Consider the following 22,426-nt stretch of genomic DNA (forward strand, 5'->3'; position numbering starts at 1 on the left):
TGCCTTTTTAATGTACTGTTTGCAGAATGCTTAAATTGGTTTCTGACTCGATGCGCATTAAATGAAAGAAGAACAAAAATGATCCTCACTCTTGTAACAGTTTGGTTGGACAGAACATTCCACAGTGTGTGATTTAAGAAAGTTCTATTTGAATATATGAGGCAACTGAAATGTTGACATCAATTCCTGACATTGTTCGATTAAGTTATTTGGCCTTGTGTGTGTCCCAATTTCTGAATGAAGCCTTTCAAGGCCGTATTCATTATAACGTACAACACAAAGCCACAGAAGGAACCAATAATTGAAAAAGGGTGCCCGCTCCAGGGAAATGTGCCATCAAAGTTTTTGTCCTACATAAGCCACACTGAAGTTTTGAAAGACCTAAAAAGCGCTTCCCATAAAACTTTGCACCACTAATTGGTCCATCGTGTAATAATATAATTTGAGCTGATGATATTTACAGGTGGGTGTAAGAGGCTTTTACAGGCAGGTGGGCGTCTGCAATTTCCGGCAGTTTTTAAAGTTCACACCTGAGGACCAGATGACTGTTGTAAATTAAAGGCCGTTTTTAAATGTAATCTGTGAACTGTCAAAAATAATTGGAGTAAAGTGTTCATAGTCTCCCCTATTAACCTTCAAGTCTTTCAGAAGTTAGTACTCAAATAAATCCTTATGTTTGGGATATTGCATTATAACTGGGCAAATGTGCTGTAGGCTACATGTGCCTCAATGCTACAAATTATACGTGGAAAGAACATTAAGTCCGTACATTTCAAGTATTTTGAATAAATAGATCCTAATACAGTTGACAAACAAGAGACCATCTTGCGATAAAGCACCAACTTCTGTTGCTTAAGATTGAAGCATGCGCAGATTTGCGAATCATCTAATGGCCACTTGGGGCTTGCTTCATAAACTCTGCGGTCAGAAATCTGTCCACATAAAAGCTTAGGCCAAGAGATGCTAGCTGAATTTAGCAAAACACTGGAAATGAGGGGAAACAGAAAAACAGAACAGCAAAGTTTAGTTTTGTCCAAAGGCAACAGAACCTGCCTGCTTTGTTAATACTTAGTAAGTGGTAAAATGCCAAGTTTTGGTTTTACAGGGTCACGCAAAGTTAGCCCACTATTTCTTCCTGGTTACCATTTCCCATTGGTTATGGTCTTTATGCTAAGCTAAGTAAATGCTAAAGCTTGTGTGGGCTTAAGCTTTGAGGTTCCCTACATTCAATGGTATTAATATTTATATCTAAATTGGCAAGAAAGTAAAAAGTGCACATTAACAAAATGTCAAACTATTCCTTTAAATTGTCTTTGCTTTGGTCATATCTTTGAGGATCTTATTTCACTGCCATTAGTCCTTGGCTAAGGGCTTGTTAGTCCCAGCAGGTTGAAGTGGTGCCTATTGTCATGTGTTGTGGGTAAATAGGGCTATGTCCCTTTAAACTTCAGCAGGGGGGTGGTGCTCTCGGGCAGATGAGAGGAGGGGGGAGGGCCGCTTTCAGCGCCACACACATGCAAACTAAACGGACATTGGAGCACCAACACGGTGACTGTCCTGCCGCAGCTCATGCTTCTCCTGCCCTGGAAACTAAAGTGACTCCGAAGTGACACAGACGTTTCCCCTCCTGTTGTTGCTGTTCTTCTGTGTTTACGGGAAGTTGAGTGGAATATAACCTGAAACTTCGCCATTGCTCGGACCTTAAAAAAGGTAAAATGTCTTCATGTTATTGTTTTAGAGTTGGATGTCCTGTTGTAGAATGCTTAATTTAATCTAGTTCGGTGAGTGACGATTTTTAGTTCAAACAATAGAATCGGCATTGTTTAGTGTAGTTTTCAGACTACTCTGCTGGGCCAGGAAACTAACGTATGTCGAAGTAAAGCCAACTGTTAGAAATCTGCATCTCATTTGAATGTCAAATCTGCTTGTAGTCAATTTGCGCCTTGCAGTCTGATCGAGCTCCTTCCTGTCTGTCCCATATGGAGCGACAACAATGAGCCGTGCGTCCTCCATCCGCCTGGGGAACACTAGAAAGTAAAGGGAAACTCATGTCATTATTGAAGTCACCACTTCAGGTTAAAGATGATTTTGTTCTTGGGTCAAATCATGCTTTTACTATGTCATTTTGGATTCCAAACACTCATGTCACTGCTATGAGCTCAACCTTTTAGGACCAATAGTTTTTAGTTACATTCAGCCTTGATCATGAAGTTGTGCAAAGCTTCCCTCCTCTTCAAACGTTTTGTTTTAAATCATGTGATATATATCGTAGATTAAGATTACTGACACGATTACATTTGGCAGAGAACCCCTTTTTCCAAGAAATCCTGCTTCGGTTCATTACTTATCAAATTATCAAATTATCTGTTTTAAAGGCAAGGCCAGAACCAAGATGAAAGGAGCCAGTAACTTGGTCAGTGAAAGAAAAGTTTGTTCACATGTGGGATCCAAATAAGTAGCCTCCAAGAGGTTAATAGACTTCAGGACACAAAAATGTCTATACTAATACAATTCCTCATAAATTGACTGTATATTACTCACTTGTGTGTCCTGAAGTCTCTTGACCTCTTGGAGGCTACTTCATAGTAATAATAGTAGTTCCCACTATTACTAGATCCCAACAGTTTGGTTTCTACTTTGTAGATACCCACGATGGGACCTCGCAAGACACATAAGTTTCCCAAATAAGACTTTCCAGCTTCAGGACAGGATATGATTTAATCGGAGTGGGCAGATGGCCTTAAAAGCATCAGTTATTTTCACTGACAGTTACGTAACATGAATACTCCGCCACTCTGGGAATCTACCGAGAGCTCAGCAAACTGCACGGCTACTTTCACCTCGTCTCTCCCGGATTTGTCCACCTCCCTGCGTCATTAGTTAGATGTTCCTGCTTGTGTTTACAGGCCTGGCACTTGCCTCTCTTGCTCATCATGACTGATGAACCGGGCAATCTACTCTAGAATTAGCACCGTGGCTGTTTACCTGCCCAGCCTCGTTCATCATGCTCTGTCCGTATTGGATGTGCTTGACTTTAACCACTGACCATAAAGCCTGCAGGGCCGTTTTATGACGTTGAGTTGAATTATTCCTCTCTCAAAGTCTGTAATGAAGCCTTAGCTCTTGTTAAACTGCCAGTCTGGAAAACAGCAGGAGGACATTTTGAATAATGGGCTTGGCTTTGGGGTTGTCTTTGTACAACTGTTGACCTATGACCCCCGCCTTCACTCGTCCGCACCCGCCCTAACAACAGCCCTAAGGTCAATGGGTGTTTGTGTTTTTTCTTGATGAATCATTTACTTATAACTGTATTGGTAACTCTGTAGAAAAAAGGAAGCAACTTGAGGTAATAGGCCAAGGTCAGACTAGCAGCGCCACTTTTCCAAGAATCCTCTAGCTTTTCTGTGTCTTTTGTGGTCAACTGAAGTAGCGCATTATCACACAGAAACACACTCCATGCCTTTCAGCTCCTTATTGTATGACTTCTCCAGAGCTGCCAGGCAGATATCTCTCCATCAAGATGTATTGTGTGCACTGCGGTCAGAGGGGAGGGGAGTGTGTCATCTCTTACTGACTGTGCTTTCTTTTTTTTGCGTCGGAGGCTATTTCAGTTAGCTCTGGAGGGTACGCCTGCTGCCTAGTGAGGAAGCTGGCTACCTGCCCTATTCTGACGGAGCTGAGGTCATTACAGTTTTATACTGCAGAGAAGAGGGCGTGCAGGAGTGGGGGTTGGGAGAGGCAGTGAGACTCATTTCCCCATGAAATCTTACTTCAGGCACAAGCAGTTCGTTAAAAGTGGAGGGCAACTAATTTCCTTGTATATCAACACTGAGGGAGTATTTCATTTGTGTCCAGATTATATGTTGCATGGTGGTTGAATGTGTGATGTATTAACTTTTCGTGTTGGTTTATATGAGAGAAAAAAAGTTGTTAACTGGAGTCAGATGTGATCATTTACAGTATATTGAGTCTTGTTGTTACTTCCCATGCCTCAGGAAATGCCTATGTAAATTACAGCCTCTATTATCCACCCACCTTTATTCCATACTCCATAGGAGGCCTGCTGGGAACGATGGGAGAACATCTTGACATTTAGTCTTTGGCATGGCTTCTTTACATGGTTTGGAAAAAGCTCCTTTAGTTGGGAAAAGGATCAACCAAAATATTTTTGGTTGATTATTGTGTATTCAGAATGGAAGAAAGAGGGCAATTGCAAGCAGTAACATTTAAAAACCATCACTTGTTTTAATATGATTACATCATTTGTGTATGACTTGTTAATGGCATACAATTACTTTCGTGGGACTTATTTATGGCATACTAAACTATGGCTTTTTAAGACTTTTTCAATAATATTCTGCACTAGGCCATTTGAATGACATTCCTTATTCCTTTTTTTTACTATATTATTACCATTTGTTGGCATACTAAAGCCTACTACACTAGTACTGATTTGTATGACCTGCTATGAATTATATGATTTTATGGCATACTGTACTGTGACTTTTTTATGATAGTACTAGGACTTCAATGTTAATCACAAAATATATATATTATTTTTAACACACCATATAATGATTTTTGAGAATTTTTCATGACATTTCTATAACAAACCATGAGTTTTCCTTTTTTGAATGACACTAGCATACTCTCTCACCCCAGAGCTCTGAACTGTGGAAGGCTCCCCATGTCTGTGAATTATTAATCACTTCAAAGGTGACGGGTGTGTAATTTTTTTTCTGCCGTTGATACTGGAAATCATAGAGACTTATGTTGAACTCCCAGAGGAGAGTTGTTTTGACTCAGACAATTACAGGATTCACTCACCTGCAAACACAGCAGGGAGGTCTATGAACTTGGATCATAAATCCAACTGAGGGTTTTTGAGTTAATCTCTCAACAGACTTTATATGGAAGAATAGTCCATGTTACGCAGTGTTGAGGTATTTTGCAGAACCCATTTGACTTTGAACTTCGATCAGTAGCAACAAATTAACCAGTATGCTTAAAACAAGAGATTCCCTATATTACAGCCTTTATATCATTCTGGCATTCCAACGATTGTGATTACCGCAGGATATTGCTTTGTTCCCTAAACAAAGCAATATCTGCTGCAACCTCATTTCCCCCAAAATGTCTATGAATCAAGAGCAGGGACACCAAAGAATGCCTTTGTTTGTTTAATCTGGAAACAAGGGTTAAGTTGTACAGATTTTGTTTTTAGGAATGAAGGATTTGCTATAAAAACCTAAAATAAACAAACGTAATTTGGTCTAGCAGAAAAAATGTTTTGCTGTCACCTGTTAATCCTTTTACGACCCCACAGATCTGTCTTCGACCCTAGGGCACCACTGATTAAGTCAACCATGGACTTTAAGGGACAGTGTGTCGGATTTGGCATTATTTAACATAATGGATGGAGATGCGAACCCCTCCCAAACCAAGCAGTTAAAACCATAGTAACACCTTTGCTTAAAGGCCATTTTTCCATCACAATACTTTGGGAGCTATACAATTCAGGCGGTAGCTGGCGTTGCCACAGTTTTACAAACTCGTCGGAGAACTACAATGGCCTTCAGGTAGAAACTGCGAAAGGTTATATTGAAAGATTGGTTTGTAAATTCTGAGCTACTGTAGAGAAATTGCAGTGCATGGGAATAATCTCCCATGTAGATTTAAAGGGCTCATTCTAAATAGGGATGCTCCGATCGCCAATTTTGGGGCCGATCGCCGGAATCAGTATCGGCCGACCCGATCGAGTGGGCGGGGCCTATGGGGATCTTCCATTTAAAGTGATGTTTAAAACTCAGTTAATGTGGCTCATTCACTGGCGCTTCCACAAACAACAACCAACATAATTATTACATTCAAATGAAGTACATTATTCAAGTTTACATTAACTTTGGATAATAACACGGGAGAAATGAGTGGAAGCGCTCTCTTTTCCTCCCTCTCTCCCTCTCTCTCTCTCTCTCCTGACAGCCTGTCAGTATCTCATGCAGCTCGCTGATCCAGTAATGAGTGACCCGACAGTGAAGAATAAATATATGTATAACTAGTTTAGCTTGTTCCAGAGGTAGATAAAATGGCTAAGTGTGTTAGGTCTAACTCTTAGTGTGTGTTTCGCTCCGCTCACCGGTCCGTCACAGCGGGTGGAGCTGCAGGATTTCTGCTTCACACACGTTGCATACTGCTATTTTATTGTCCTTTTCGGACACCTTAAAATACGGCCAGACCGGTGAAGCCATTTTGGCGAGCTTGTTTTGCCGCGCAGTTAGAAAAGTGTCATGTATTTTACGTCATCATTTTACGTCATGCGACCGGCTCTCGCGATCTGCATTTTTAGAGAGCACCGATCGATCAGTAGAGTGAGTATCGGCCGATATCGATCGGCGGCCGATCGATCGGAGCATCCCTAATTCTAAAGAAACAAAAACACAGCAGTTCTTTATTTAAGATAAAAAAGACTCAAATGAAAACATAGTTATAGTTCATTTCTGTTAATAGATCCCACTAGTCACTGACTCTGTATTTTTTCAAGACTAGATTTAATTGAATTATCTTATCACACAATTGGAAGGTTGGTCAGTTAAAGAGGTCTAAACCGTGTCAACTCTTTTGGGACCAACCCCCCTGAAAAATCCATCAGCGGTCAATATTCGACCCAAAGCCCCAACCCTCAAGAGAGAAACCTTAGCTGATTCTGGCATAGTGACACCACATGCCCTTTATCGCCCCATTTAACAACAATATATCACTGCCGTTCCCATGGAAAGGGGCCACTTTCTCTTTTTCTTTTGTGAAACCCATATGCACCTGTTACTCGATCGCTCAGATCTTCGCCTGTTTTGGTTACTGTCAGTGTAATGTGAGCATTGTGGAGGAAAATAACCAGTTCAACAGGAACTATTTTTCATGTGTGGCGTGCACTTCACATTGAAGTAATTTCACTCCCTTCTTGAAACAAAACATGACAGTTTGACGCGACAACACCTAAGCACATCCATTAAATAACTACTCATATGATAGAGTCATAGATGTTTATAGCATATGGTCATCACTCTTGCAGCACATCATTTGTATCTTTAATTGCATTGTTTGAACCAGTTTGGATAATGATCATGTCTGAGATGAAGGCAGTGCCAGTGGAGCTGTGGCGAGGCTGGTGGGTTGGTCCAACATTGCGAATGTTTTAGAACATCATCAGTGGTTTCTGTTTTTTACAAGAACACCACAGATCAAAATCACCAGCTGGCACACCTGTCCAATATTCATCTGGAATCTAATTGCAAACATATTTTGAAGATGTGTCATAACTTTCTTTCAATTTTGGCTTTAATACCGTCAATGCTGATTTTAAAAGGGAATATCTTTCGTCCTTGGTCTTACTCTCCACTTTGTCCATTAGTCCTGTTGATGTTCTACGATTTAGAGATTTGGGCAAGAACACATTTGAATGGCTTACAAGGAGGATGACGACAACCCTCCGGCAGCTTTCCAGAAAAAGATTCCAGCAGAGATTTCCAGCTACTTCCTTTAGTCGTTCCGAGGAATCAGTTTGAAAAGATACTTAATTTTCTGGGTAGTGGGAAGCTCAAACTTCTTGTCGGCAATCAAATTGTTATCACCCACGTTGTTCTTGATCGCGACCCTTATATAATACAATGTTATCCTGACATATGACTATATGATCTGGGTTGACTAATTCCAGCATATCTGTTCAACGATGCTAAAAAAAACATTTCCCCTCATTGTCGGCATAAATTAGCATATTCCCATGTAATTTAATTTATAAGAAAATCTTTTTTTGCCCATACAATTTGAATCTGACCCAGCGTTTGATATGTATATTTCCGATTTTTCAGCTGAATTTAGTTAATGAAACGGTTAGATAAGAAAACTCATTGGGCATGCCTTTCTTTGTTGTACATTTTCATAAAAATCGTATAGTGAAGTGCCAATGCCGGCTTTTATGGAACACAGTTAAACATTAACCACGTGTGTTAGCATTAAGTTCCCCTTCTTCTGCCGTCCGTCACTGACACAATATTGCTTTTAGCAGCAGCAGGGCTATGGTTGGTGCAATATCTGCTGACTCGACTGTGACGGGGTCACATATTGAAAACACACATGACTGTGCAGCTGGCCGTTGCAGTCCGGGCTTTGGTCTGTTTACAGTCCAGCGAGCCCTCATTGTTTTGCTGCTCTGTATGAACACAGGAACAGGTGGTGTCTCTCTCAAGCGTACTGAAAAGACAAAGGAGGACTGTTGGCGTTGATGTGGTCACCTTTGTGCCCACTAGATAACAAATGTTTACCGGGAAATAAGGAGATGCGAATAGTCACATGCACTATTGTGGGCTCTTGTTGTGGATCCCGGGAGGGTCACAGGTTTCTCACATATCATCCTGTCTGAGCCTCTAGAGGAGAGTTTTAGGACAGCAATCCGGTGATCTGAATGGCCCGTGGTGGAAGGTTACAATACCTGAATGAATAGATACGGATCTCAGGCCTTTGTCTCTTTGTATTAAATTAATGTGAATCACTGCGAATAGTGGGTGTCATTCATCTGGGTCACATTTGAGCCTCATCTTAATTGTGTGTGTACGTGCACGCATTAGTTTCCTTTTAAAGGTGCATGCGTGCGGTCTGGGTGTGCCAAAAGGGTTTGGTTCCTGTCTTCCTCTGAACTAATGGTGTCTGTCATTCGGAAACCAAAAGGGTGTGTTTTTGATGTTTGTGACAAACTCCCAATGACCCTTGAACCTATTTACAGTTCCGTTTCAACTGGGGCCGTTGATGGACTTTAAACTTTAGTGTTAACTATGCACATAAACATGCACAGATCCTATGCATGTAAACACAGCCACAACCATCTGTATGTGCTTCACCAATGGAAACGTTATGCTTGCAGACATATGTTTCCTTGAAAAACGCGTTGTTGCTTGATTTCCAAATCAAAGTAGCATGCCAGATGTGAAAGCTGTCTTCAAGAAACCCAAATAAAAGGAAGATGGATTTCGGTAAGATGACACTGATGGTACTTCAAAGATGTTCCTGACATAATCGGGTACTGATTCCCGAGAACACTTTGCACTTTCATTATCCGGCCCTACAGACTTACAGGTTTCAAAGGAGCCTGTGTTAAGTTGTGGCTTTTATTTGATCTAATGTGATCCTCTTGTCATGCCTCTGGCGTTTTATTTGATAGTGTTACACTAATGACTGTTTTTCTTTTACTTTAAATGATCTTTAACTCCAAAAGTGGTGGAGAATACTGAACATACAGCAGATAGCACATTTTGACACGGCATCTATGCACATATTAGGTTGTAGTATGCTCTCAGGTCAACTGTCAGTGAGCTGAGCTGCTGAAATATCAGCCCCCCTGTGCTTAGCTAGCAATTCCCAAAGATACACTATAGGAAGAACTTGTACGCACACTCACAGCAAGCGTGGCCTCCTCACACAGAGCACTAACAAGGGAGCAATTGCATTAACAACGTGCTTTACGAGGGGAAGAGTCTTTATCTCTGTCCTGTTCTGGGTGTTTTCAACTTGTCAACCGCTGTTGTGAATTTGCCATTATTAGGTTGAAGTGGCCATGTTTGTGAGCCTTTGTGTTCTCTTTTGTCAGTAAGTGTTTTGTTGTTTGCCTTCGGTGTCATTTAAGGTAACACCATGGGGGTTTATTAACTCATCTTGTCAGTCAGGGCGCTGTGCCTGAGGCCTTTATAACTGGTATGTGTGTTTGACTTTAACGGGAAGGCAGCTTGTAAAAAAAAAAAGGCCAGGAGGTGTGGACACAGTGCAGAAAAACTGTCACTTATCTATCAGTCCCACTGAGAGGCCTCCTGTCGACTTCACTAGAGTTTCTGCTTTTGTGTGCTCTTTTTATACATTCTCAAAGATTATCCAACAATCTTTTTGGTGGTTTGGTATATTTTGTTTTGCCAAGGTGTCTTTCTAAAGCACCCTCAAAAAACAGACAATATGGCCAGTAAACTATTTGAACTGTTTATCTAAAGTGCAAGCCAACTCATTCTGGCATCCCTGCTGCAACAGAGCATTTTGTATTCCCTCAGTATTTCTCAGCACTATCCTCAGTAGAACTTCTGCTTTGTTTTGCCATCCAGCAGCTATTGGACGGTTCATTCAACCACTTGGCTCAGATCCTGCTCTCTGGTACCAGGCGTGAATGCTGTATATTTGTCAGAGACTCAAGGGGCGGATTTCAGTGATTAATTTGACATGTGCTCTCACGTGCACGGACTCACACACACAGTGAAGTACAATCACTCCACTGTAGGCATAATGAGGCTTTGGGTACATTTCATGCAGGACACGGAGAAAGAACGTCTGTCATTCTGCTGGCATGAACGAGTAAATCCAATGTGGCGACACCCTCCACCGCCCCTTTGAGGGAGTGTTTCTCTTCAGCGCCTCCATCTGTGCCTTCCCTTTTTTGGGGGGGGTAAGGTCATGGCACTTCACACTGTTACTCTGGATATTATTCATACATGGAGTGGGGGGAGATGTAGGGCTTATTATGTAATCAAAAAACATGTTTGTATCTATCCCTTTGGTTGTTAGCCAAGGTTCTTCTTTCCTCTCTCTGGCAACAGCTCAGCATGGCAGCTTAGTCAGTACTTGACCACACGCTTTGTCCGACTGTGCAGGAATAACAGCTCAATAAAAAGGTTAGCTTGACTGGAAGCAAACAAGGAAATCTGCTTCTGGATATCAGGATTTGGGAAGATTAAAAAAAGATATCACTGGGTGTGCAGGGGTCAAAGGACCTTGCGCAAAACAACAAAAGAGATAGGAAATGGATTTTGGAGTCAGACAGAGTAGGGCTATCTGGTGTAGGGCTGTACGATTAATCGATTTTAAATCAAAATCGCAAAGCCTGCAATTTTTGTTGTTGTTCTTCTTGTGTGTCAGTCATCCACATCAATCAGAAGTGCTGTGCTCCACATGTACCAGTCATTGTCAATATATCAGAAGTGGCCCATGATAGAAGGTGACAGATTGATCCAATCACCTGCCAAGTATGTTTGAAATACTTTTCCAAATAGCTTCCAATGGAGCTTTCCTAGATGGTTTGGTGAAACAAACCATCTGAGTCAGGTTAGTAATGCTCCATCACATGTTTATATTACAGGGTGAATCTTAAACTGAAGCTTGACTTTAAAGCAACCCAACGGAAGTTTCATGTAAGTTTAGTTCTTTCACTCGTAGCTCGGGGTGCTAGAGACGGGAGCACGTTGATACGCTCTTCCTAGCCGGAGATATGGCCGCATTTTACAATAAACATCCGTTGGGTCGCTTAAAAACAAATATCACAAATCGAAAAAGCAATCGCAATATCTGTCAGAAAAATCGCAATTAGATTATTTCCCCAAATCGTGCAGCCCTAATCTGGTGGGGATATGGGATGTTTGTTTTTTATTTTTCTGGGTGGACGGAAGAGTTGCGTTTGCCGTCCTGAGCTCCTGACACACGGAGCAGAGGGCAGGCTCAGGCAGGCTGGTTTTATTTGCTCACGTCGAACGCGTTGCCCTTAATCCTCCTGTGGTTTTGTTTCGGTCGGTGCAGCATTGGGGCCCTGAAGGCTGATGTGCTATAGTACAGTACAAACATACGAACAAAGGGCATGTAGAGTTTGAGCAACCATCACGCTGATGTTGGTTTATTTGATCCCAAAGCTTTTTTACATGAGCAAGATGAGCGTTCACTATCTAGTCGGTCTTGTGCAGATAAAGCAGTCAATGTTCCAGGGGCGCTTCTGACCTTTCCCAAAGTCCAACTTGGATGTTTCCGGTTTCTTTAAGCTTCTTTATCGGCCCTGCCTTTGATGTAATTAGGTTAACCATTGCCATATCTGAATAATGCACAGTTGCTCAAATTCCTGTTTATCTTGTCAGATTTTATGATAGCAATTTTATATAAGGGCTAGAACCTGCTAATATGAAATTTCTTGATTTCACCATGGACACTATAGTTGCAACACCCATATTTTATAAACTTTACTTCCACATGTGCTTTGTTATTAGGTTTACGTATATTTTCTCCATAGTATTGAGGACAAATGGGTTTTTTGTCTGGATCTTAATAGCTGTGTTATGTGAGGACAAATGTGTTGATGCTGAAGATTCGGCTAATTAAGTTACTAAATGGGCCCTCAAGAGATTGCATGTTCTCACTGTTTATGCCTAATAAACATATTGAACCCATTTCTGCTTCGTAGAGAATACAGGCTTTTTATGACGATACGTTTCACCTTGAGCCTTAAACACAACAACATTTTTCCTTGGAGGACTATAATAAAATAAATGTTACGATAATTGCAAATTGGACATTTAAATGTTATTCTTTATCTGTTCCACTTATACGTTTAGAGTATATTTCATCTTTATTCTAGCTATATTGGGTCAGTACAGAAGGAGCAACAACCTTTACAGACAGGCTTACTGAGACCTCGGCGAAATTCTATACTGTGTGAGTTTTGAATAAGTGAGCAAATAGCACTGGTGTGTTTAACATAAGTTATATCTGTTTACCCTGGGTAAACCTGCTGAGTGAAATAGGAATGCTTTGCTTTATCCCTTTCTTAGCATTCACATCCTTTCCTCTGGGTCTATTCAATATATTCCGGACATTTGTCATACAGGGTTAGCCTTGCAGCGTGTCACTAGATATGAAGTCGAACAGGAAGAACATGTTTCTTCCGTAGGAGGCAGTCATGAGGTGGTATGCAGGAACAAAGGATGGCTTATTTTAGAGTGTTATCTGTAACAGGTTGCCATTCTTATGTTACTGTCACACATTCTTTGATCCGATCAGACAGTGTTTACATGATACTGGAATCTCTTACTTCTATATTAACTAGAAAAATATATACATTGGATTCCATTTTCAATACCTCAGGGACAAGAATACGCAATATTGAGGGCATAGGGCATAACATGATAGAATAATTCAATAGTTATGGATTGTCTAAACAGTGTCTAAATCCAGTATCATTACTTTGGATTGATTCTATTTTCAGGTGTGTTGTAATGTGACGTGAGGCTGAATTTGTGTCGAGTATTTCTTCATCCTTTATCTGTGCGGTGAGTTAAGGACAATAAGTAGATGTCGGACTGGAGGAAACGTTGAGGCGGCTAGAGAAACGGCGCTGTGCTAATGAGCTGGCACCAAGGCTACAGCACCATGATGTAAGGCGGAAACACATTCATACATAGTGGATGAAGCCTCCTAATTCCTTCATTTCTAGCCTCTTTGATAGCAAACACTTCTATATTTATTATATTCGTTTATACAGTTGTTGTGTTTGGACGATGACAATGGGACAATTCTGAAGGAAGATGAAAATAAAAATGGACATGGTCCTTGATGTTGTTTCTCTGCTTCTGGCTCTGACGGCGTCCTCTCCACCCGTGGGAATCAGATGTTTGGGCTGGAGGTTATGGGCCTCACAAAGTAGCTGCAAATGAAGTTTGCCGACCTTCTTTGTCAGAGTTGGGAACTTTCCATTCTTATGCATCAATTGATTAGCAATGTCATAGATGCCGTTGGCTGACTCTTTATTTTCATTTGCATATCAATGTTGCTGACAATAGGCCTGAACAAAAGCAGATTCAAGGTTAAACAAAGCAGAGGTTTTCTTGTTGCTCAAGGTCTCTGTTTGGAAAATCATAGTTTAGAGAAATGGGGGGGAAAGCTGGAGAAGAAAAGAGTTGGTAAAACATAACTTTAGTAGTGTTTGCTTGCCCAAAGGAAAATCTGTAACTGCATATTGAAAGTCAGTTAACATGAATATTTTGGTATTGATACATTTGTTTCGAACTGATTCATAGGCTCACTATTGTATCCTTTCCCTGCAGAAAAGGCATTTTTTTAACATAATAACAGTTATGCAATTGCACTGTTTATGTCTCCTTGTAACTCTTCAAGGCTTCTTCCTTGTGAATAAATTATGGACTCTCCTTCTCCTTTTAAAAGATTCAAACAAAGTCTAAAATAAAACCAGAAAGTCTCGCAGTCAGTGCACGTCTGTTGCTTTAACTCGACAGTAGGCGAGCTGTGATTGGATGAGCAGCCAAAGCCTCTTTCCCCTGCTCATCGGGGTGAATGAAGAGAAAGTGGTGTGGGATAGCCGAGGACTGTGTGGCGCCTGTGATCCACAGGATTACAAGAGCGAGACTGAACGCTGCTGAGCATGCTGGTTGTTGTGATGTCATTCAGAGTCTGCCAGCGACACGATGCTCTTAATCATTCATGGCCCTGTCACCACTTGTCTCAGTTCGAGCTGGAGTCATGTGGCACTTTGAGAGCTCTGTTACATAAAGGCTTCGTCACGGGCTGGCACCATGGCTGAGGCAATATACTCAACTCAAACAAACAATATAATACCTCTTTGGGCTTATCTAGTGGCCTAAAACAAATATGTTCACCTGTGTGTTTGTGTTGAAGTGATTGCTATCTTTGAGTTTTATAACCTGCTTTTTTGTTTTGCTCCATGAGCCTGTAAAAAGATAGCAGAGATTAAATTCTGCCCCCAGCTGAACTGAGTGTAGTGGAAGCCATACAGGTCAGACTGGAATCCCTAGTCTTCCGTTTGACCTTAGCACAATGTATGAGCAAACAAGAGAGGGGCGACTGTATGTTTTTCTATTGGTCAAGACACTGAGGAGAAATAACCTTTTCATTTTTTTTTGAGTGAGTTGTATAGTATTCTCTGTATGTTCACGAAATCCAAGAGACAGCCCAAGCAAAACTATTTAGAACTTTATTTCCGTTACCTACTTTAAAATTAAAGAAACCAAAGATACAGCAATGTAAAATAGTACACCCAATTCTTTCTATTTGAAGGTCTGAAATGAGAATAAACTTGCAGTATTAATCATTATGACATTAATTCAAAAGGTGGAGTTTGTCATTTGCAATTGACGGAGTCTTGGTATTTCAATATGAAGGAAAAATAACCACAACATTTTATTATTTTTAATCGATAAAAAGCCTCAACATTGGACACAATCTTTCTTCCAAGCTAACAGAACAGATTTATTAGCATTGTACTTAAATATGATAAGTATTTAGCAGTCTATATTGTAGAAATGTTCAGGTATCGTATTTAAAACAGTTAACCTAAATGCCTAATATATCTGGAGAAAGCCTGGATAGGCTCCCAGAACAACAGAAAAAAGAGAAGCATACATTCTCCGCTCTATGGGAAAGAACATTTACCACGGCCCCAGTTTCATACGCAACATTAGTGCTCCCTTTTTAGGCGTTTTAAATGGTCTCTGGAATGTTTGAAATAGGAGAATGCATAACACATAACACTGTCATTCTTCATGGTTTATCTTTTGAAGAGTGCTGAAAGGCTAGAACTGAATATGACAGGGCTGCCTGCAGGCTGTACTCCATCTTTTGTCATGCCCACAATAATGGGGTCTTGATGATCCTGGAGAGGGAGGGGGGGGGGTTGAACTATTCCTCGTGAAACACCAAGGGGCCCCAAAAGACATTAAATGGGCCATTTCCTAGAATGGCTAAAGGTGTGGGGCTGGCACCTTTTGATATTCGAGCACCCACTGACATATGTTATGCTTGGTTTGAATGTATTCGGGTGACAAGGCACATCAAAGGTATTCCCCTTCAGCTATAGCAGCGTAGTTATTGTCTTATTGCCCTGCATGTTGCCACCAGGAAGGGTTAATCCATCCATCTGAATGAGCTGATCTCTCCATGTAGGGGATCAAATCTCACTGGCTGTCTCCGGCCGGCTTAGAGACAGGAAGCTCGCTCCATAGCCAGTGCTCTGCTCTGACGTTGCCATAGAGAAACACAAAACGATGGGCAGCGGGGAGGAACATTGCAGATGAGTTGTCTTGAGTGGTCAGTCACACATTCGGCAGCCTTTGTGCAGCGGATACTAATTGGCTACCGCACAAGGCATGAAGGAATAAAGGGTTTAGCTAATAATAGATCATACTGCATTAATCTAACCACTAGGACTCCGCTTAGAGGGACTTTGTGGGAATGTGTTTGCTCTACGCTATAATCTTACAATTTGGCATCCAGTTGCTGTTTGAATAGCCTTCGTAGCAGTAAGCCCATTCCAATTGTCACGTATCAGGGTGTGAACTTGAACTAGCTTTAACAATAGTACTTGAAAATAAGTACTATTGTTAATGAATTTGCCCTTTGTTAGGCCGGCTTGTGTTGCGGGGACAGTGCATCTCCTCCATTCAACAGCACCAGAACTACAGCTTGAATGAAGTTGTTGAATATAGAGGATACAAACCTTTGGCAGTGGATAGAGTTCAGTTCTCTTTGGGAATGACATCTTTTTCTGAAAGAGCTGTGAACAAAAACACAGCGCTAGCTTTTATCATCTATCAAACCCCCTTCTGTTCCCTCTAGTGCTACAGTTGCCTTTCCAATTCAATGGGTTCTTGTCAGAGATGCAAATGTTTTCATGGGTGACGTTCCTTTTTGAATATTGTTTAGTGAAGCCCCCATTCATTCACTGTGGGGATGCGTATACGGGCCCAGAGCGTGGGCTTCAGCTGCAGTCTGAAAACACGGAGAATGGCGGGATTGCTGTCTGGCTAAAACAATTGGAACCCTTGTTAATGTCAGTAACACATGGATCCAGTAGAGTGTAACCAGCACATAAGTGGGTGTTAAGACCTATTCTCCACTCGTTCTGCTTTAAGATCACGTTTCAAGGCTTGCGTCACTGGTGACCTAGGGACAGTGTGTGAAATGAGCCATATTATCTGCTTATCCAGTCAAATATCATCAGGATGAGCTGCGTTAAATCAAGAGCACCCTGTTTCCATCGCATAACAGAACGTCCATTGCCATCTCTAGAGATGATAGACAAAGCTAGGTCAAACGTGACCATTGATGTGTGTTCAGTGATAGACAGAACAAAATAATATGTTGGAGGTGCTTAAATATCGCTCTCAAGGCAAAAGAGACAAAAGCTCAAACTGAAGAAAAGCACAGAGCCCCCGATGGAAACATCTAATCTCTTGGTGACAGGAAGGTTAGAACAGAATGTAGCAGATCTGGACTTTCTGAGCTGTGCAGTCAGTTGATCCATGCTAAAGAAATGCTGTTCCACTTCTTTTTTTTGTTTTATTCCTGCCAGCTTGAACTGCTCTTGCTCCAAGTATCCTGTGTCTTGCTGGTTATGTAACAGTCGGGGGTCTAAATGGGAACTAAAGCACAGCAGAGACATCGGACACTGCAGCTACTTGAAAAACTGAAAGTGACAGCAGCCTATTATAGGGGTCTTTAGAAAGAGCTTTAAAATGTACCAGAAGAATGGTACTAGCACAATTTGGATGGGAATAGTTGCCTTGGTAAACCTCATTGGGGATATTTCACTGGTTTTGAGTGCTGTGAACTTTGTACAAGAAAGTATTTATTTACCATTACATAACACCCTCAAAGACTTCTGCATATAAAAGCTTTTCATTAGTTAAGAACCACTCAAGTGAGGATTCATTCTGAAGCCCTGGCAACGAAAGCCTCCATACTTAGTGCAGATCGCGACAGAGCCAGTTATTCGATAGTGGCTGATGAGAAAGGAATATATACATAGCTCTTTAGAGAAGCATTTAAAGTGGTGTTTCACATTTTCAGCAGAATAAAATGTTATTAATTGAACAATTCCACACTTCCTGCCAAGGATTAGAGTACTGATGTGGCTTTAATGCTCTCTCTTCTTGTTCATAGGTTTATCTGACGGTGGAAGGAAACTTGAGCTGAATCACCAGAATGGCTGCACACATTAAACACCTGGAATTATACTTTCTTTGACATAACCTCAGCCAAATAAGTTTGGAAGGAACTCCTCTGAACTACTACAGAAGCTAGCTCCATTTCTCTCTGTGGATTATAAGTAACAGACTGCCATCATGCCGATCCTCAAGCAGCTGGTGAACAACTCTAACCAGTCCAAGAGACGGTCCCGTGCAGACCTGACCGCCGAGATGATCAGCGCCCCATTGGGCGACTTCCGCCACACCATGCACGTTGGCCGCGGAGGAGACGCCTTCGGGGATACTTCGTTTCTGAGCACCCGATCAGGGGAACCTCCCAGGGAGCCGGAACCTAAGCAGAACTCCCCGGTGCCCAAACCAGGTCTGCTGTCCCGCACCTTCAGAAGCAGCAAGCGCTCTCAGTCAGTAAACCGGGGCGACAAATACGAGTACACCATGACGGGGCCTTCTGGTGGTTCGTCGGCCTATGTCAAAAACGCCATATCCATGCCTTACCTAAACGAAGAGGATGTGAACCGAGGCCAACGACTGCCGAAGAGCGTTTCCTCCAGCCCCATGAAGAGACTGTCGGAGATCGAGAAGCCATCGAACGGAGCCGCAGCCATGGCGACACTGGATGCAGAGTTTGAAGAGCGCAATTTCGGCGAACTCACCGATTTGCCTCCATTCATGCCCAAGGGAGGCGGAATGAAGCACGCGGAGTCCATGATGTCCTTCAACATCGACTTGGGGCCCTCAATGCTCGGGGATATCTTGAGCGTGATGGAAAAGAAAGGCTGTGAGGAGGACGACCTCGGCTACGAGGAGGGCGAGGGCCGGGCGTCGCCTTCCCTCATCCCCCACATAGATGACGATGACGCAGAGGAAAAGGCCCCTTCCAGGCCCCCCCGCACCATGTACCAGCAGAAGCCCGTGGTGGAGCCCTACACCCCCGAGCTGCACCCCAGGAACAACCACCACAACCTGGACAGCTGCTCCGTGTCCAGCGCCGGCTCCGTCACCGAGGAGAAACCGCAGTTCCACGACAACGACACGGACAGTGCGAAGTACAGCTCGCCACGTGGGGAAGAAGACCAAGAATTCACCTTCATGGATGATGACGATGACGAGATTCGAGTGTAGATGTTTTACCTATCACTGCCACGAACAGTCTTGAAGGACACTAATGTAAAGGACCAAGCTGGAAAAGGGCAGTGGAGGGATTTAGAAGCAGGGCCACATCTGCTTTAAGTTTCTTGTAGATCAATCTAATCTCTGCCCACTTTGTTCTACATCATAAATAAAAACCAATTAAGCCTTATTCACCATGCTGTTGCAAGGAGATATGAGCCAAGAGCGTGTCAGACTGACTCACAAAGTGAAACTCTCGCAAAGTTTGGGTTAATTTCCAACACCAGACTCTGAACTTATCGAGGAATTCTCCATTTTATAATAAGACTGGCTCTGAACCACGTCCTTCTCAAAGGTGCATTGCTCGTTTTAATAAGTAAAGGGCGGCAATATGGTTAAAGAGCCCTAACCCCAGCTGTCAATCAAATGAATATCACATTTGGGGTATTTGATGTGAGGAGAAGGATACGTGAAGTCACAAACCAGATGTGGACGTGTGCTACAGATTCTGAAGAAGAAGGACGGAAAGGAAAAGAAGTGGAACTCTGATAGCTTTGTAATGTGTGGGAGTGATCATTTTTGCCATATCTTGGCATAGACACTAAATAGATAAAGTAGGTTCCTACTTTTGTCCAAGTCTGACTTTAAAGGGTGATTATTTTGTACTTTATAATATGTAAATAGAGTATCTGGAAGTTGGTCTACAGTAGCTCTCTTGTATTTGAGTTTGGTAGTTTACCACTTTGCCCCTGTCTCTCTTTTATATCTCTCTTCTTTAAATCCATAGAGAGCTGTGGTATTTATTCAACATGTTTTATAAGGGATGGATCATACTAATTGTGCACTGCGAGGTCTTAAAAGTTTAGATTTCAAGGTTCTCTGATACGTTGAATTTTACAAAAACGTCTTAATTGAACTAAAGAGTTAGCCAGCTTCTTTACGTTGAATTCGGCTGCCTAGCACTTACATATTGGATTCAATTAGACATTAAAGTGTCTAAGTCACATCACTCCTACTTTCACTGTCGTGTTAAGGCTGTACTAGCTCACAAAATGTCATGTACTTTCTTTCAACAACAATACAGAAGTTGTGTTTATTTTTTGTATCTTCACAACTCATTCCACATCATCACTCAGATGTGTATGATAGGCAGGTCAAAGAGAGGCATGAAAGCGTTTGAAAGGGAGTTGTCGCTGTAGACAAATTGTTATATTCAAATTAATAGTTAGGGCTCTATCCAAAACACACATCCTCTCTCTAGACATGTGTTCAGGCGCGTCTCTAAGGGAAGAGAGAGTGTGTTATTAGAGCGCAGCTACTTAATAAAGCATCAGGAATGTCCCCGGGCAGCGTCAGATATTTCCTAAACTGGCCCCACAAGTGATACCTCCTGTACACAACCAAATCACACAGTAGGAACACATGATTAAATGAACCCATCATCTGGCCGTTTCTCTGTCTACTCATTAAATGTGCTGCATTGTTGGCTCCCAACCAGCTGGATCGGCTCCTCAAACAGCAGGGTCAGGGACGGGCAGGTGGGCGGCTTCTCTTTCTTCTTTTCTACGATGCAGGCTCCTACAAGTCTAAATAAGGTATCCACGGTTAATATGACCCTTTTTTTATTTGGCGTTAAGAAACTAATTGCCAGGTTTTTGAACTTCCTGTTGACGTGTGGGGTGTGCACGTAGAATCAGGATGCTGTGCCATTCTGCCTCGGGTTATTGTGATGTTTCAAAACAGAAACAGGTTTAAAGAAGTTTGTCTTAAAAGCAATCTAGAGGAAATTGCCAAGTATGTTCTAACTTTATTATTGGGTAACGTTAGAAGGAGGTATGATTGTGTTGTTGTTACTTATGTGTAGATATGCAAAACAAGAGTCAGAGCTCACATTTTGATGCCAGTGAGTCAAAATGGAAGCCGTCTTTACTTCTATTGGTCCAGAATGAAATGGTTTGCGCTGCTGCAGTCCTTCACGTTCATCGCCAAGAAATGAACACTCTAAAAAGAGAACAGAAACGCTCCTTATCTGCCGTTGTTTTAATCAAGTCGTGTAAATATAGTTAGTGCCATGGATGATTACATTAAACACTGGTTGTTATCAGCAGTGTGACGATGTGGTACTACCGTGGGAATGTTAGCGGATTCAACACTAAATGGCACATTTGCGGCCAAATTGTCGCAAGTAGAAGAATAAAGGATCATGGGAAAGTATACTAAATGACGCTGAAGTACTTTCTTTGTATTTTCTTATTTTTGCTGGCATTCTCCTTGTTTCTCTTTAGGACACTCCTAAGTAGGCCAGAACAAACTATTTAAAATAATTTGCAAGTTCTTTCTGCCCAGGTCTTAAAGTTTTCAGCGCCCGGACAGCTTTGCTTTGGAGTGGCGGGAAAAGATAAGGACGTGAAAAACAACGTGCTCAGAGTTCTGCTGTCAATGTTTATTCTTTTTTTTCTATTCAGTGGCTGTAGTGTTATGCCGAGTTTGTACTGTTTTTCTTTTCCTACTCCTTATTCTGGTTTTACAGTATATTAATATATTTACCTTCCTCATTTTCCTTTCTTTGAAATAACAGCTATATTTTTCAATAAAAGAGAAGCTGGTAATCTTTAACCATGACTCAGTCGTTTATTTACAAATTCATAAGTCTGTCACCGCAGGCGTCCTTTCATTTTCAAAACTCTTCAGCAAGTTTATACACACTCTTAAAACGCGCTTATTGAAATCTGACCTTTGTGTAGCCCTCCGATTTGTTTATAGTGAGGGAGCTACTTAAACAGTTTTATCCGCAACCCCAGTTTAACAAAGTCAGAGTGGATTGTTCTGCATAAATAACCCTGAAATTAAAGATAAAACCTTGTTCTAAAGATTCCACATTACGGGCAAGATGAGACTTGTTAGCGAATTAAAGCCCTCCAGCCTGACATTGATTTTAACAGGCTTTAGAACTTGCTGGGTAAGACATAAAGAGCATATCTTGTGATTCATAACATTCAGTCAAAATGTTTTTGTATGATCCAATTTGTTCGGAAGGGGAGTCAATGTAGCTTAAATGATGCATCAGTGACAAATTGTGAGGGCGCTAAATTAACCGTACAGAATATATTACAGGTTCTTTCCTTTTTTCAACCGTAAATCTAATTTCTCCATATGATGGCCATCTGGATATGTGGTGACATTTTTTCATATCACATATCTATATGAAGACTGTCATGATCTCAGGTCTAAGAATAACATCTGGAATGAAGCCCAAGGGAAAAGTAGTAAATCTAGCCTGGTTTGTTTCTGAAGAGTTTCACACGTATGTAGTTATAGCTGTATAAAAGCAATGGTGAAATGTAAAGGTAATTTATTGTGATGCACACAAAATGCTACTTTATACATTGGTACTTTTCTTCGGGCCATTATTCTGAGAAATATATATTATTCTGTAATTCAAGAACAGTTTCTTGGTGATACTTTGGTAATATCCTAAATGAACTTGATCTTGTAAAGAGTATGCTTAA

General features: G+C 41.6%; 1 protein-coding gene across 1 annotated transcript; it reads left to right on the plus strand.

Moving 5' to 3' along the window:
* Positions 1-1,495: 1,495 nt before the first annotated feature.
* On the plus strand, positions 1,496-21,533 carry cdc42ep4b (CDC42 effector protein (Rho GTPase binding) 4b). The gene is made up of 2 exons (XM_079660599.1): positions 1,496-1,710; positions 17,761-21,533. Exon 2 carries the CDS (start codon positions 17,943-17,945, stop codon positions 18,927-18,929), a length of 987 nt encoding a protein of 328 aa, XP_079516725.1. The 5' UTR covers positions 1,496-1,710; positions 17,761-17,942; the 3' UTR covers positions 18,930-21,533.
* The last annotated feature ends 893 nt before the right edge of the window (positions 21,534-22,426 follow it).

The sequence above is a fragment of the Notothenia rossii genome (genome assembly GCF_949606895.1).
Source record: "Notothenia rossii genome assembly, chromosome: 11".
In the NCBI taxonomy this organism is placed as follows: Eukaryota; Metazoa; Chordata; class Actinopteri; order Perciformes; family Nototheniidae; genus Notothenia; species Notothenia rossii.

Bases quoted from the DNA above. Each gene is read 5' to 3' on its own strand.
- cdc42ep4b (XM_079660599.1), top strand. From the start codon at position 17,943: ATGCCGATCCTCAAGCAGCTGGTGAACAACTCTAACCAGTCCAAGAGA.